We start from the raw sequence: 16,489 nt of genomic DNA, 5'->3' as shown, positions 1-16,489 counted from the left end.
TATATATATATATATATATATATATATATATATATATATACCTTTTTTTACACAACAACACAACACCATTTGGCAATCACTGATACATATAAAAAGAGAACTAGAGAGAAGAAGGATTCACAGTGAATTCACAACAGTGTCTGCCTCTGAGCAGCGAGGCCTGGGCAGGAAGATGAGGGGCACTTTGACTTTTTCAGGAATGTTTTGACTCTATGATTAAAAAAAATGCCAAAACATGAACTATTGCCAATTCTGCAAATAAACAATAAAAGCTGGTAGTTATAATATGCTTTGTGTTTTCTTATGTTTTTAATTTTCTCTGAATTTAAAAAAACACATCAGTCTGGAACCTACGGCGTTCCTTAGCTTCTTGGGGGCTTCCCTGTCTGGTCTGGAGTCAGCACTGGGCTACACCCCAAGACCATAAACAAAGCTCTTGATAAAAGGACGGCATCACCATTTTCCCCGTCTGCCCATCGATTTCTCTCTGATGACTTCCTTAAGGGCTGAACATGTACACAAGCGAGGGTCACATCCAACTCTCTTTCTAATTGAGTCTAAAATCCCAAACAAATTTCTCTGGGCTCAGCAAGCCCAAAGAAGACAGTACCTCCTGGGACAGGAATCTCGGAAAACAAGAGGGCAGCACAAAAGATGAATGCTCGTTCGGGTCCAGGAGTCTTTTCATCTCCACGTCGCCTGGGCTACTATGTGACACGGGAGGCCGTTTGTGGAGATGTTTAAGGCATCAGTGAGATAAGCAGTGTCTGGGGGCAAAGACGTGAGGGGACGGGCTTATCTCAACAGGAGACACACCACCTGATGTGCCTGGCATGGAACGTCCAGGACAAGCAAATCCATGGAGACAGAGAGCAGATCAGAGGTTGCCAGGGACCAGCGAGGGGGCGTGGGGGACCGACCGCTAACAGGTATGGGGTGTCCTCTTGGGTGACAAAAATATTCTAAGATTCACTGTGGCGGTGGGTACCCTCAGCTGTGAATTGACTAAAATCCAGCAGATTGTATCCTTTCAATGGGCAAAGTGTGCTATAAATTCCAGCTCAACTTTTGCAAGAAAATGAGTCTTTGCTGCTGTTGTCCCTGTGCCGAGACCCTGCCAGAAGGCAGGCGGCACATTTTAAAACGTGTTGATAAAAGTGACCCTGAAGGACCCTTTGCCCAGAGCACACCTTCATCCAAGAGTCACAGCTGCTCTGATGACCTCAACCTTGTCACCGGGAACCTGCCGCTGGGTCTCCCTTCTCCTGCCACCCTGGGTCCCAGCCTCCATCAATGCCTCCCTGGATTCTTGCAGGAGCCTCTTTCCTGCTTCTGCTTCCTTCCCTCCTCCCCAAACAGAAGCCAAAATCCCCTCATTTGCCTTTTTGTTCTTTTTTAGGGCCGCACCTGCGGTATATGACGTTCCCAGGCTAGAGGTTGCATCGGAGCTGCAGCTGCCAGCCTATACCACCGCCACAGCAATGTGGGATCCCTAATCTGCTGAACGAGGCCAGGAATTGAACCTGAATCCTCATGGGTATCAGTTGAGTTCGTTACCGTTGAGGCACAATGGAAACTCCCCCCATCTCTCCATCAGTGAGGTCGCCTGCTCTGCACTGACCTGTCCAAGCTCCCCAGAGCCCTTCAGGTGGAAGCACCACCCCTCCCCTCAGCTCCTCACACCTCCCTCCACCATGGGCACCCCGCGCAGCTGGCGGCCTTGGCCTTCTCTGCTTTCTTTGACCTGCAGGCCCAGAGCGTGATGCTCTTGTGACCCTCTGCCTGGAAGGTTCTGAGCTCCCGAGCTAACCTCCATCATCTGGGGTGCAGCTCAGATGTCACCCTCAGTCACCGCAGGACAGGGCTGAGATGAATTCCTAAGACGTCCTGAAGACATGAAGATGGTGGCTCTGCGGGGGAGGGGAGGGGGTGCCGTGTGCATTTGCTCTTTCTTTTTTTTTTTTTTTTGTCTTTTTAGGGCCACACCCGTGGCATACGGAGGTTCCCAGGCGAGGGGTGGAATGGGAGCTATAGCTGCCGGCCAACGCCACAGCCACCGCAATGCCAGATACAGGCCACATCTGAGAACTTCACCATAGCTCACAGCACAACCAGATCCTTAACCCGCTGAGGCCAGGGATCGAACCTGTGTCTTCGTGGATACTGGTTGGGTTCGTTACTGCTCAGCCACGACGGAAACGCCCATGTTCATTTGCTCTTATCCTGAGAACAGTAAGAACTCAGCAGGGGCGGGAGCCACCACAAAGTGGCAACTGGGATTGCACTGAAAACGACCACTCTAGGACATCGCTGGTGGCGCAGTGGGGCAAGGATCCCGCGTTGTCACTGCTGGGGGAGGGGTTCGATACCTGGCCCAGGAACTTCCACATGCCGCGGTTGCAGAAAAAAAAAAAAAAAAGAAGAAGAAAAAGAAAACAACACACACACACACACACACAACGACCAAAATACAAAGTCAAAACAACCAGTCTGCACAATGCGTGGAAAACTTGGGAACGGAAAGAGGGCTCGGCAGCTCCCCGGCCCAGGAGAAGGCTGGCGGGGGTGGCGACAAGGGTGGGGAGAGGGACACAGATCCAAGGGGATGCAGAAGGTCCAAGGGCAGGACTTCGGATCGGTGGAGGGATGGAACGCCGGGATGGCTCCTGTGTCCGGAATCAGAGACGGTCCGAAGCCGGAAGGCGGGACCAACCCGACCGGCCAGCAGCCGGAGGTGGTTCCAGCCACACAACGAGCTACGCTGGGCGACGCTGGGGAAGGAGGCACGGAGGCCACCACGGGGACGAACCTCGAAACCAGCCCGCTGGGGGAGAGACACCAGACACAGAAGGGCACACGCTGTGTGGCACGTTCACGTGAATCATCCAGAAGGGGGCCCCGAGGAGACAGCGCACGGCTAGTGGTTGTCGGGGCTGGACGTGGGGACGAGGAGAAACGGGCTGAGGAGGATGGGAAGGTGCCAGAGCCAGGTGGCAACGCAGCTTCCTGACAACCGCGGTACCCTTAAAACGAGGGAGCTTTATGGCGTAAGCGTCACCTCAGTGAGGTCTTTGCAGGGTAACCACTGGCTGAGAGAGGCAAGCCTGGCCGGAGGGTCAGAGGGAAGAAGACAGGTCACGGCACCTGTTCCTGACCTCTGAGCTTTCAGCTGAGAAGGTGTCAAGGGAGAAACGAGGACCGGTCCCGAGGCGGGAGGTCAAGCTGGAGCCGAGACCCTGGACAGGAAGCTACCAGGGCCTCCCGCCAGCCAGACAGCCAGAGGGCCTCGCCCAGCTTGGCTGCTGGGAGAGATGAGAAGAGGGAAAGGCTCAGGGAGGGAGGGGCCCCCAGGAAGAGGACTCTTCTCTGTGAGACAAGCCTGGGCAGGAGAGCCTGGGGAGGGCCGGCTCAGCCAGCCTGCGCTTCCTCGGCCCGCGCCTCCCGCCTTCCGATCAGCCAGGGCCTGGACGGCCGGAGAGCAGGGCACAGGGACCACCCGCCCCACAGCATCTGCTCGGAGAGATACGTCAGGAACAAAGCTTCTGGAAGTGGAATTCAGAGTCTGCGGTTCAGTCGCAGAAGGGGACTCGCCCCCCACCCAGGGGCCCGGAGTGATAAAGTGGACACCTGCCCAGCCATGTCCTCCAATGGAGTGCCTCAAGGTGACCAAGCCACTCCAGCAGAGGCCTTCCAGAACCTTCTCTCCTGATGCACGCCCACCTCCAGGTCTTTGAGGAAGGAGGGGCCAGCCCCAGGACCTGGAGGAGGTGGGCTTGGAATCCGCCAAGACAGGCGCTGTCCTCCCCGTAGCTGGACCCACGGGAAGCCTCAAGTATGAAACGGAGGCAGGATGACTGCGGCAACAGGATCAAGGACAGGTTTTAAAACCTGCAAGAGGAGGAGCCCCACCCTCGTGCTCCTGGCGTCCTGTTCTGACGCTCGGTGACGAGCAGGAGGACCAAGGCCACCTGGATGGAGCAGATCTGAGAGTCCAGTCGCAGGCCAGGGACGGACCTGAGAGTGCGCCTGGAGGCGGGGGCGGGGCGGGGGGCCAGGCCTGGCGGGGATGCGGGGTGGGGGGACACGGCGGGCTGCTGCGCTGAGGGGACATCTGAGGGAGGGCGAGTGGCGGACGGGAATAAACTGTTTTGGGGTGGCAGCTGAAACGCTTCTTCCTAAACGAAATGTCACGCTTGATGATGCACTCTTATCCTAGAACTGGGGACACTGACGAAAGCAGAAGGGCCTTTTCCCGACGCCTCTGCCAGGAGGTGGGCCAGGCCCCCGCAGCCCCGTGAACTCGCTCAGACGGGCCATGGGGCGGACACGTGGGCCGACAGCTACAGGGCGGCTTCTCGGTGCCAAAGCCTCGTGTGGAGGTGGGCTCGGGGGCTGGCGTGGCACCCGCCCGAGGAGACCTCGAGAGCTCGTCCCTGTCCTCGTCTGTTTTCTTCTGCACTGTCCTTGTGATGTGACATTTAGGGCGGGTCCCCGTGCCAGCTCTGTTCCCACTTCCCCATTCCCTGTGCCCCAAAATAGAACTGACACAAGAACTATGGTTTCTATTGATTTTGGCACGTGCCTCTTGCTTAAAAGGCCAAGTTTACTGATGGCACCAGCTCAACCCCACAGAAAGCTCTTTGTGCATCTGTGATGCTCCAGCGAGCAGAAGGCATGCCTGCCCCCCACCACCCCAGCGCCCACTGGGCCCCGCCACCCCATGAACCCCACCCGGGACTCTGCGCTCGGGAGTTGAGGTGGGCGGGGGAGCTCACCCCCAAGCTTCCACGCTGCAGCCCCACTGGACGCGTGAGACGTGGAGACAGGGGTCGCTCAGGAGGAGAAGTGGGTCCAGAGCCCACCTGGGGCGGAAGAGGGACGGCCACACGGGCCTCTGGAGAAGCCACAGGCGGGCAGACGGGTGGGGGGCACTGGGTGACGGACCCGCTCAGCAGCTTAAGAGTCCACTGGCTGGGGTTCCAGGCCCTTCCTGCGCCCCTGGCATAGGTCCCCCCCCGAGGCCAGACCCTTTGTGCAGCAACAACAGCTACTCTGTCCTTAGTGCTCACGCCCGGGGCCTCTAGCCTCGGGCTCCTGCCTTTGTTTGTCTTGGACCAAGAGAAGCGTCAGGGTCTTCAGAAGGTTCTGGAAAGTTATGCTCCTAGCTCGACCTGAAAGCCCTGAGAGGCTCTTCCTTTCAGGAAGAATCTTGGTGATTCTGGGCCTGGGGAGCAGGCATGTCTCCAGTGGGACAGGTCCCCAGCCTGTGGCCTGAGGACAGCAAACCTTCCTGGGCCTCAGCTGCTGGCCATCCGTCCGGCCTGTGACAAGCTCCCTGACATCCCCGCCCGGTGCCCACGGGGCCTCTTATCAGCCAAGAAGGTGAAAGGCCTCGCTCCCCGTTGTGACGGACGGTGCCAGTGGACAGGCTTCGACAAGGGTCAGCCATCAGGTAACAGACGCATGACGGGCACTCGCCGTGGCCGGTCCCGGCTGCACGCCCAGCCCGCGGGTCACATCCCTCCTGGAAGCGGGCCCTGGCGCTCGGGGACGGTCAGCACTGACGCCGGGCATAGGCACATGGGTGGCGCCCCTGGGGTGACGGGGGGGGGGAGGGGCATGTCCCCAGCGGCCCCAGCCTCTGCCTTCCCGTGGGGATCTTCAAGTCTGGGGTCCGAAATCCAAGAGGCATGCTTCCCCGCCCTCCGCCCCCTCTCCCCCGCCCCAGCATCGCTAACAGAATTCAGGGCCTCAGGTGGTGAAAACCCTGCCCCGTGAGGGCAGGCCCCCAGTGGGGTGGCGGGTGGCGTGGGTCACCGTGGTCCCCACCAGGGAGGGGCTTTGGATGAGCGGAGCAGCACCCTGGGGCCGAGAAAGGCTGAAGGTGAAGCCAGGACCGACCCAGTGAGTCCACGTAGGAGAGCCACCCCCAAAGCACCCCAAAGTGGAAAACAGACACAGCCGAAGGCCAGAACCATCCTTCTCCAACAGCCCAGGGAAACCGAATCCTCGGCGGTGCCGGGGGCGGGGGTGCTGACTCCCAACCGTCACTCCCCACAGTGTAACCAGCGGGTCAGAGAGCCGCACATCCTGCACCGGCACACTCAGATCCCGACGGCTGTGAGCACGGGTTACCTGGGTCCCCTCTGCCTGGGAAGGGGTCGGGGAGAGAAGAGAACCCCCCGCCCAGGGCCCTCACCATGTGGGGGTGCTCCGAGGGCTGGGGGTGCCCCTCCACAAGAAAAGGGCAGCACTTGCACCAGAAAATCCCGGAAAAGGAGAGTCCGGACTTCTTTTCTTTTTTTTTTTTTTTTTTTTGGCTTTTGTCTTTTTAGGGCTCCTCCTGCAGCACATGGAGGTTCCCAGACTAGAGGCTGAGTTAGAGCCGCAGCTGCCAGTCTACACCCCAGCCACAGCAACGTGGGGTCTGAACTGCATCTGCCACCTACAGCACAGGTCACAGCAATGCTGGATCCTTAACCCACCGAGCAAGGCGAGGGATCGAACCCACAACTTCATGGCTCCTAGTTGGATTCGTTTCCGTTGCGCCATGACGGGACCTCCGAGAGAGCCCAGACTCCTTAAAGAGACTCAACACTCCTGCCTGGGGCCTCTGTGTCTCCAAGGGCCACCAGGCAGACCCTGCAGTCTAGGCTGCTGATGGACCGCGGGCACAGGCTGGGAGACAGCGCAGGCACGAGGGGACAGGACCAGGGAAGAAGCAGAGAAAAGGAAGCAGGGCGGCGGGGGGCAATCAGACACCTGGTGCATCTGCTCTGGATGAAAACACACCCCGATCAGAAGCAGCAAGATTCACGGGAGCAGTTCATGCTGGGGAGGAAAGTAAGAAGCCATAAAACCTACCACACACACAAGTAACAACCCCAAGGAATAATTTTCCGAAAGAGCACGCGCAGGGCTGCGAAAACAAGCGGAAAGGCAACAAAACGGGACCGCAATCCACTCAAAATGACAAAGCACAGCAGAGAAGGCGGGCACCTGAAAATGCCATGTGGAAAGAACAAACAGGGGAAGAGGCCAGGTGATCAAAGCAGTTAGAGAGAAGGTGACAGAGCCGGGAGAGCAGGCGAACGTGCGAGCCATCGCGGCTCTGGAGCAGAGAACCCCTCCCACGGAGAGGAAGAGAGAAACAGGGAAGAAAAGCCGCAGGTCGGGAGTTTTTCCCGGCGGGGAGCAGAACGGCCAGCGCCCACACTTTCCGGGAACATAACCGAAGCCCGCTCATCAGGAGCCCAGGGAAGGAGAAAATCAAGATGCCCACAAGACGCTTCCAAAGCCCCTTCAGGGCTCGCAGACCCTCAAACGTCTGCGACTCAGGATACGCCAGGAAAACGACACGCGAGCCGCCACGTGCCCGCACCCGGGTGGTTCTCGGTATTCGCGGATTCTGTATCTGGGAATGTGCCTACTCGCTAAAATGTCCTGGCAACCCCATCCACGTGGCTCCTCTGTGCCCACTTAGGCACAAGGCAGACGGGCTGGTTCCTGGCTGCGTCTGACCAGAGCCAGCTGTAAGCAAGTGTCCCTCTCATCACAAGCGCGGTGCCCTGTTCACGAGTTTCCATGCGCTCTGTTGGCGACTTTGCTGTTCAAAACGGGCCCCCTGAAGTTCCCGTCATGGGTCAGCAGTGACGAACCCAACTGGGGTCCGTGAGGATGCAGGTTCGACCTCTGGCCCTAGCTCAGGGGGCTAAGGGAGCTGGGGTGTAGGTCACAGATGTGGCTGGGATCCTGCGTCGCTGTGGCTGTGGTGTGGACCATAAGCCGCAGCTCTAATTCGACCCCCGGCCTGGGAACTTGCACATGCCGCGGGGGTGGCCCTAAAAAGAAGAAAGAGGAAAAAAAAACCCAGCCCCCCCCTGCACAGCGCTGAAGGGGGGTCTGAAAGAAACCACGTGTCAACCAAGCTGCGTCTGGTGTGTCACGGGCTGCCGGCCACAGCTCAGGGTTCCCAGTGAGTAACTGGACCTGTTAAATCACATTCTTTACACGGAATCACACAGGCACGTCTGACCCGTGGATGAAGAGCTGACCCGAGGCTCCAGGATCCGCACCCCAGGCGTCCCCCCCGGGCAGTGCCCTGGGACCCGCTGGGTCGAGGCGACGCTGGGGAGGATCACGGCCACCAGTGCGAGACCAGCAGTCGCTCCGTCGGGCAGCACAGCCCTCAGGACTGGCCTCTCAGCCCTTCTTCCAGGGTCGCTGCCCATCCCTGGGTGGACAGTGGCCTTCCCCTGTCACAGCTCTTTCTTTTGCTCCACCTCACACGTGGGTGGAGCTGACTGCCCAGGGTTTTCTCAGGAAGAGCCCTGAGCTCAGCACTGGGGTTGAAGCAGGACGGGCGTTCTGAGCGGTGGACGGTGACCAGGGGCAGGGAGCTCCACACTGACAAGAGTCGGGGGGTCGGGGGGAGGCCGCCAGCGTGCATGTGCGTGTGCGCGTGCAAACAGCTGTTGTTCTCCACACGCAGTGACCTTTTCCTTCTTGGGGTCTCTGCGGTCAGGAGCATAGGTTATAGGTGCCTGGGTCAAGTGCATGGGTCAGGTGCCAGGGTCAAGTGCATGGGGTCAGGTGCCTCGGTCAAGTGCATGGGGTCAGGTGCCTCGGTCAAGTGCATGGGTTGGGTGCATGGGTCAAGTGCATGGGTCAGGTGTCTGGGTCAAGTGCCTGAGTTGGGTGCCTGGGTCAAGTGCATGGGTTGGGTGCATGGGTCAAGTGCATGGGTCAGGTGCATGGGTCAGGTACATTGTTCAAGCGCCTGGGTCAGGAGCACAGATCAGGAACAGCCTCTGGAGGATGGGAGGGCAGATGGGAGGACAGATGTGGACCGTGAGTTCTCTGTCTCCGTCCCTCTCCTCTGGGCAGACACTGTGGAGGATCCCAGAGTCCAGGGAACGTCCCTGCTACAGACCGGAGGAGCCTGAGTCCCTGCCTGGCTGCGTGGAGCAGAACCGCCACCTCTTCATTCCTGCCGATCCCCAGTGGATGCAGAAAGGGAGCCTCCGTGTTAAGTGCCTGAGGTTTGGGGCCTGTTTATCACGGCGATCAGCTTAATTGACCCCGAACCGCGCAGGCAGAGAACGCTAAGTTCGGCACAGCAACGAGAGAGGAGGAAAAACTGTAAGCAAAAACGAAAACAAAGACTTCAGCCTCCCGGGGTTTCATAATCGTTTCCTTCAGCTTTACAGATTTATTTGCAAAGAATCTCTTGTCACGAAAAATCACTCGAGTCCAGCATTTCCTTCACTGACTTTTCCTCCTCCTGTATTCAAATCATCTTAATGTGGATTTATTAACAGCTTGTGTACCTGGAGCCGATACTTAGCCACGTATTTCTCTGCGTACACGGCCACCCACTACCTGTAACCCTTTGGAGAGACGCGTCTGGAATGTTCACGAAACATCGCTGACCACCACTTCTGGGGCTGGAGGAATCTTTATAATCAACATGTAACTTTTCCAAGAGCTGCGCGGTGACATGGAAGAAAGAACAGCTAAAGGCACACCTGCCACGTTTGTGCTGCTGGGCAGCCCCGAGGCCTGAGCTTGCCTGAGAAGGTGGGGCCATCTGACCTTGCCCTTAGATGGCAGGTGACAGCACCCTCGGCCCAGGGAGGGCCCCTTTCCAGAGAGCAGGGCGGGGGTGCAGGCCGGGGGCAGGGCTTCCCTGCTGGAGCCCTTCTGAAGATGTGGCCCCCGGGCAAAGCCAACTCTCTAGACCCCCAGATGCCAGGAGGTGGGCTCCAGGCTGAAGCCAAGTGCCGCACCTGTGCCAAACGGCCAGGAGGTGGCGCAGCAGACCTCCCCGCAGGTCCCTCTGGTCCCCAGCGCAGCCACTCCCCAATCCGGGCCTGGACTCAGAGCCCCTGGGCCCATCTGGAGCATCTGGGAGGCTGTCTACACCTGTCCTGGCCCCTCACATCCCAGCCCCGCCTCTCCCACTTCCCTCCACCTGACTCTAAAATGAGGGGTCCCCGCAGGCACATCAAGACCCACGGAGACCGAAGGAGCAGAGACACTAGGAAGGCAGGAGACACCCCTGAGCCTGCGCCACAGGGGAGCCCACCCCACACAAGCCTGAGACAGAAATGCTGCCCTGAGACCCCAGGCACCTGGTCCCAGGGGGACAAGGATTCCCACCCGGAGGCGCCCACTGGGCCTGACTGTGGGTCTGAGACCTCCTGGCCTCCAGAAAACCCCTCTCAGGGCCACTAACGCCCCCCCACCTCCCCTTGGGCCAGATGCTGCATCCACCAGCCAGACCCTGGACAGGAACCCCACAGGTTGGGGGAAGGGGGCTCAAGTCCCGTCCAGCCCAGTCCGGTGGGTCCACCCACCACCCAGCACCCCACACCTAGTCCCGCACTCCCAATGCCAGGCGAAGCTCATCCAGACTTCAGAGCATCCCTGTCCCTGCCGTGCCTACGCCAGGATAAAACCCTTCTCGGTGCTCCAAGACCCTGCCAACACAGGACCATGGCTGGGAAGACCCCTCCCCACCACCACCCCCTAGGAGGTGGCAGCGGTCCTGGGCCTCAAGGGACAACTAGGAGGTGGCCATCGGCAATGCAGGGAAGGGCACTCCCAGAACCTGCACACCCCAGGAAGCGGGGGTCACAGAGGGGCAAGGGGAAGAGGCAGGGCCCGCAGTGGGGCTGGCAGCCCACATGCTAAGGCGTTCGCTGTGCACATGGCCTCTGTAAGGCTGATTTCTATGCTCCCAAGGCTTGGCCTCCCTCGCCAGGTAGCAGGTGCTTGGTGAACAGGGTGGCCTGGGCACCGCCACCTGAGGCAGTGAGGAGGAGGGGGAGGAGAGACCAGCAGGAGGGGGTGGGTGGGGGAGGTATGGGAGCACGACATGTAGACCACCGGACTGGCCCAGCAGGGAGTGACCAGAGGCACCCGGAGTTCAGGTCGGGCTTGACCAGGGCGCAGCTCACCGTCTGCTGCAGGTCCTCAATGAGGATGCGGATGACCAGCGTGTTGCCCTGGCTCTCCTCCGTCCTGGTGCTGCCGGGCTTCTCCGCAGTGGCCCGGATGGTGTCATAGATGGTCTCTTCCCTGGAGGTGTCCGAGTCGGAGTCCTCCGAGGAGTCAGAGAAACTCTGGGCCATCTCGTCCTCACTGGACGTGGGGCTCCGCGGCATGACTGCTGGTGTCTACAGGGAGCGGAGAAGCAAAACACACGCTGGGGAAACGCGAACGTCAAGAAAGAAACCTCCGTCCACAGTAGATGCAAGCCTTACACTTAGAATGAGCGCCTCCTGCGCAGCTCAGGGAAGCATATCCAGTCTCCCGGGCTAGACCGTGATGGAAAAACGCCTCAAAAAAAGAACGTCCACATACGTAGGACGGAGTGACTCTGCTGTACAGCAGAGATGGGCACAATATTATAAATCAACTACACTTGAATTTTAAAAAAAGAAAAGAAAAAAGCCGAGGACGAGTGGAGACGGGCGTCTGGGTGCAGCGCCCGTGACTGGGCGTGGCTGCAGCCTGGGGACCCGTCTGTGTCCCGCACGCACCTCTTAGGCATCCCCACCTCCTCGCGAGCCCGAGCCAGGGGGCCGCCAGGACCCAGCGGGGACGCTGCGAGCTCTGTCCCCGTGCCTGGAAACCTGGCATTTCGAAGGAGCCCGAACGGGCTGTGGCCATGACCACGGCTTACGGGGATTAACGCAGGGCCACCGGGGCAGCTTGCGACGTTCCAAGGTAAGAGAAAAGGCTCGCTTTGTTTTTCTTGGAAGACAGAGCAGCAGGAGAGGAAGAAAGCAGGCTTCAGGTCAGAAGGGGACCAGGCTCCTGCTGTAATAACCCCTCTGCTTCAAACACAGAGCAATGATAGCTTTCACGTAAAAAATAGACCCGGCACGCAGGGCCGGCCTTGGCAATGAGATAATGTCCAGGCCCAGGAGGGCGCAGAACCCACAGTCGTGGGCAGGCTGAAGGGCGAGGCCCGGGCTCTCCACGAGCCTCCGGCAGCTGCGAACGCAGCATCCTCCCCATCAAATGCAGGGACGGTCCCCCAGCAAGGACCTAGATCAGGGGGCCGACTGTCACCCCAGACCACGGCTGTTAGCAAGACACGCCTCGGGGCGCAGGCCGTCCACTGGGACACCCCAGCTCCGTGCACAGGGGTCCAGAAAGGTGAGGGTAAAAGCCAGTGTGACCAGGGAGCATGGGGACGGACCAAGCCAGCAACTGCATTTCTGCACGAACTCCGTAGGAAGGTCAAGGCCACGTGCACAGCAAAGATGTCTCAGACGGTGGCCTGCAAAAGCAGGTGTCCTGGGCCACCCTAAGCTCGGGGTCTGCCCGGCCAAGGCGTGGGCTCTTCCTCCCACGGACTGAACAGCTGTGACAAGGAACGAACCCCCGCTTCGCTCGGAGGATGCCAAACACCATCCCGGGGAAGGAAAGGGGTTTGCGGGATGGTTGGAACGTGGCGTCCTTTACGCAAAGGTTGGAAAGCGGCTGGCTTGTCCTGCTGACCGTGGACGTGAGGTGGGTGATGCGCGGATGGGCAACGTACACCTAAACTCGGGAGCAGCAGAAAGGGGTTCACGGGCCCACGACGCCACTCGTAACTTGTAGCGGCTCACCAGCAGGCTCCACACGGAGACCCAGACTCGCTTATGTGGACCATCAGGAGGGCCCGGCGTGGCTGGGGGTGCCAGCAGCGCCTCGGGGCAGGAGCAGGCTGCAGAGAGGTCCCCCGCCAGCACGCCCTCGGGTCCAGGTCCTCCCGAACCAGGCGAACCAGGCGACTCCACTGGCCCTGCCCTCTCCTCTCTCCTTCGCCCAAGGGCTGTGCGGTCTGAGCTCCAGCCACTGACCCACCCAAGCCCCGTGCCGGCCTCTGCCTCTGCGTCCCCTTCCTTCACCCCACCCGTGAGGGGGCCCCACTTAAACCCCCCAACGGCAGATCGTGCAAACCAGCCGGGAGGACTTTCTTTCCTAAACTGAAATGTCCAGAGTTCGCCCCACTGTAATTCCGAATTAAAATCTCAGAGCACGTGGGAATTCCTATGTTCACTGCCAAATGCCTTTGTCATTTCAGCTTCCTGATTTCCCAAGGGTAGAGGTGCAAACTCTGCCGAGGGCGGAGAGGGCTGTGGCCAAGGACGGGGTCCGCCCGAGGAAGGTCCCAGCCAGCCTGGCACATTCAACGCCGATGCGTGAAAAAATAAGCGCCTGGCGTAATTATACACTAGCTGGGGTGCACATACTATAGAATGCAGGTACAATCGCAATATGGAAATAATTACAGGGTATTATAATATATTACCTATCATTATACATGAGGAATGATCATAATACACTATATTATAACGACATAAATATAAATTGTGCTCAGTGTTACACAGTTGCATATACATAACTGTTTCCAACTGGGTACCAGGTTTCAATGAAGGATATTCCTGAGAAAAGTGGTTCTTCATCCTGGCTGCGGAGGGAAGCTGCCCAGGAGCTTTAAACAAAAAAACCCAAAAACCACACTGGTGCCAGAAAGTCTGATTCGGTCAGTCTGGGTGGGGCCCCAATATAGACCTTATCTTCAGATGCCCCCCAGGGGACCACAATGAGAGTCACAGCTCTGGGTCCCCTGGAGCCGAGTAAGTGGCTCGAACCATGATGGACCACGTGGCAGCACAGACACGCAGAGGGGGGCGCCCAGCCTTTGGGGGGCGGGGGTGAGGGCTGCGCCAGCAGCCAGGATGGGCAGGGGGTTGGTGGTTGGTGTGGCCACTCGGGCTCAGTGGCTTCCTTCTGCCCCGGCAGGTGGACATCGGCTCACAGTAGCTTCTGCTCCAGCTTCTGCTTTTTCGCCTCCTGACCCCGTGTCTGTGCTGCTTCCAAACCCAGCAGGGACCCGGGGAAAATGGGCAGAGGACAGGAGGGAACGGGTATTGAAAGAGGAGGGACCGCTGCTGGGCTTATGGGGGGGCTCCCCTCGTCCAGCATTCCCATGCAGGACGAGCCGGGGCCCCAGAAAGCTCAGGGGCTTCGGGCAGCGTGAGCCACAATGCCAGCATCTGAGAAATGGGTGCATGGAGAGCAGACAGAGCAGACAGAGCGTGTTGCCTGTCCCTGCCAGGCCCTTGTGTGCCTCGCTCAGGGGCGTCACAGCGGGGCTTCCAGAAACAGCTCCCACAGGCTGAAATTTAAACAAACACACGAACAAAACCTGTATCCCCCGTTCACTTCCACCAGCTCCCTTTTCTCCGAAGCTCTCCTTCGCCCCTGACGTGCTGGGCGCCGCAGCCCACCCTCTTGTTAACACAGCCTTTCAGGGAGCCTGTCCATCCTCGCTGTCCCTCCAGCGCCTGGGGCACCGCGGGCCGTCAGTGAAGCCCTACGAGCCTGCAGGACGTGAGGCCACGAGGGGCCAAGCCACACGCCCCGAATCTGCAGGCACCGGTGCCTTTAAACTCTGGCTCCGCTCTGGGCAGGGCGCGTGCACAGCACTTCCAGATCTGCAGGAGGTTCTTTTGCTTTTGTTGGTTCTTTTGTTCCTTTTTTAACGTTTCACGGACGGACAGAGTTTTTACAAGGTGGCGATACTTTCCGCTGAGCCGCAAAGTGGTTCAGGGACACATCACACACACCCCTCTCTCTGCGAGGCCTTTCCCGCATAGGTGCTCACACAAGACTGGGTAGAGGTCTCTGGGCTGCACAGCAGGTCCCTGAGGGCCAGTCCTTCCACAGACCTCAGCGCCCACATGCCAGTCCCAAACCCCCAGTCCACCCTCCCCACCCCGACCTGTCCCCTTGGGTGACAGTAAAGTCTGTGAGTCTGTTTCTGTTTTGCACGTACGTTCGTTCGTATCCTTTTTTTAGATCCTACATATTCAATGGTAAGTGATATCACAGGATGTTTGTCCATCACTGTCTAACTTCACCCAGTATGGTCATCTCTAGGTCCACCCATGTTGCTGCAATGGCATTATTTCATTCTTTGTTCGGGGCTGAGTAATATTCCATTGCATATATGTACCACATCTTCTTTATCCAGTCCCCTGCAGATGGACATCGAGGTTGCATCTGTATATGCCTTGCCTACTAGAAGCAGTGCTGCAATGCACACTGGGGTACATGTAGCTTTTCAAATTATGGTTTTGAGACAGGTCAGCTGACGTGACAGATAATAAACCGGAATGTACAAATGCTGGGAATGCCTTGTTTTTCCAGGGTGACTTTGCAGCTGGACACACCAGCCAGTAACCCACCATGGACACACAGGTCTGAACAGCAAAGGGTGCCTGACCCCAGGGCCTTCTTTCCAGAAAATCAAAGGCAGCCTGGTGGTGGCTGAGGAGGTTTGTGTCCAGCTGCCACCAAATCGATTCTGGGGACAAAACCAACAACCGAGGGGAAGGGGTCCTGTGTCCCCAGCCCCCCACCCTCACAAGCCCCTTATGGCCACAAGGACCCACTGTGGCCATCGCAGAGGCTTAGGGGTGACATGTCTGCCACCAACACCCAGTGGACAGGTCTGAAGGGGAACAGGCAGGACCAGTGCCTGCTGCTTTCCAGGACGTCCTGGGAGCTCAGGTCAAAGGCCCTCGCGCGGGTCTTGACCTTAATTAGGGCTTGCGTGACACAGTCAGCTGACCCGTGGGAAGGCAAACACCTGGGGAGACGCTTGATGATTAACTCCAGGTGGGACCGCAGGCGACCAGAGGGCACCACGGGCATTTGCATTTGGGATAAACAATGGCTACGTTTTACCCGGGGTACGTCCTAAACGCGGCACTGGCTGCACCTGGACACTATCCACCTGCAATTCACGCAGACGTGGGGGTCCTGCGTGTCCTCGGGCAGCGCCGCAGGGGGTGGAGGGGCCCCCCAGCATCACAAGGGGCAGGGACTCGGGGAAAGACCAAAACTCAATCTGGAAGCCGCTTCCCCGGGAAAGCCAGCACCAGGACGGGGAGGTGGTAACTCGCCACCCGTGGGCGAGCGCTTTTAGGACAACTGACCTTTCGGGAAAACATCACACCGGAAAAACACTGCCCATCAGGTTCAAGGTCTCTCAGCACGTGTTTGTCTCATGGGCCCTGCTGGGTGCCTCCTAAGAAGGAAGAGAGAAAGCAAGGCGGGTGAAAGCAATTTTAACGAACACTTCGTACTTTGCTGCCGAAATGATCCAAGAAAACTCAAAAATCTTAAACTGCCTCATGCGTCCCTAACTCCTGCGACGGACGCGGCCAGGCTGCCTCCCGGCTCCTTGCGCAGACGCCGTGGGATTATGAAACTGACCCGGGACCGAGGACACATAGTCAAAACAGACCAAAAACTCCTGGCCCTGGCCGACTTTGTCAAGGTTAAATATGCAAGAATCACCCACATGAAGACTTCCTGTAAAAATACAGACGTCCCCCTGGCTCTGGTATATATACAGTAAACCATACATGTAATAAACTATCTATAATGTGAATATCTAATTATATGATAAACCATACAT

At 58.4% G+C, this 16,489-nt stretch overlaps 1 protein-coding gene across 1 annotated transcript in view; it reads right to left on the bottom strand.

The window, feature by feature from the left end:
- The window catches only part of SHANK2 (SH3 and multiple ankyrin repeat domains 2), a 499,107-nt gene that overhangs the window by 429,459 nt on the left and 53,159 nt on the right, over nt 1-16,489 (bottom strand). Inside the window, 2 exon segments of the mRNA XM_021082645.1 lie at nt 10,962-11,180; nt 16,005-16,096. Of these exon segments, the coding sequence (XP_020938304.1) occupies nt 10,962-11,180; nt 16,005-16,019 (234 nt within the window). The 5' untranslated portion in view covers nt 16,020-16,096.

The sequence above is a fragment of the Sus scrofa genome, chromosome 2 (assembly GCF_000003025.6).
Source record: "Sus scrofa isolate TJ Tabasco breed Duroc chromosome 2, Sscrofa11.1, whole genome shotgun sequence".
Lineage (NCBI taxonomy): Eukaryota > Metazoa > Chordata > Mammalia > Artiodactyla > Suidae > Sus > Sus scrofa.
The sequence above is the reverse complement of the archived record's forward strand: the minus strand, read 5'-3'. Positions and strand labels throughout refer to the sequence as shown.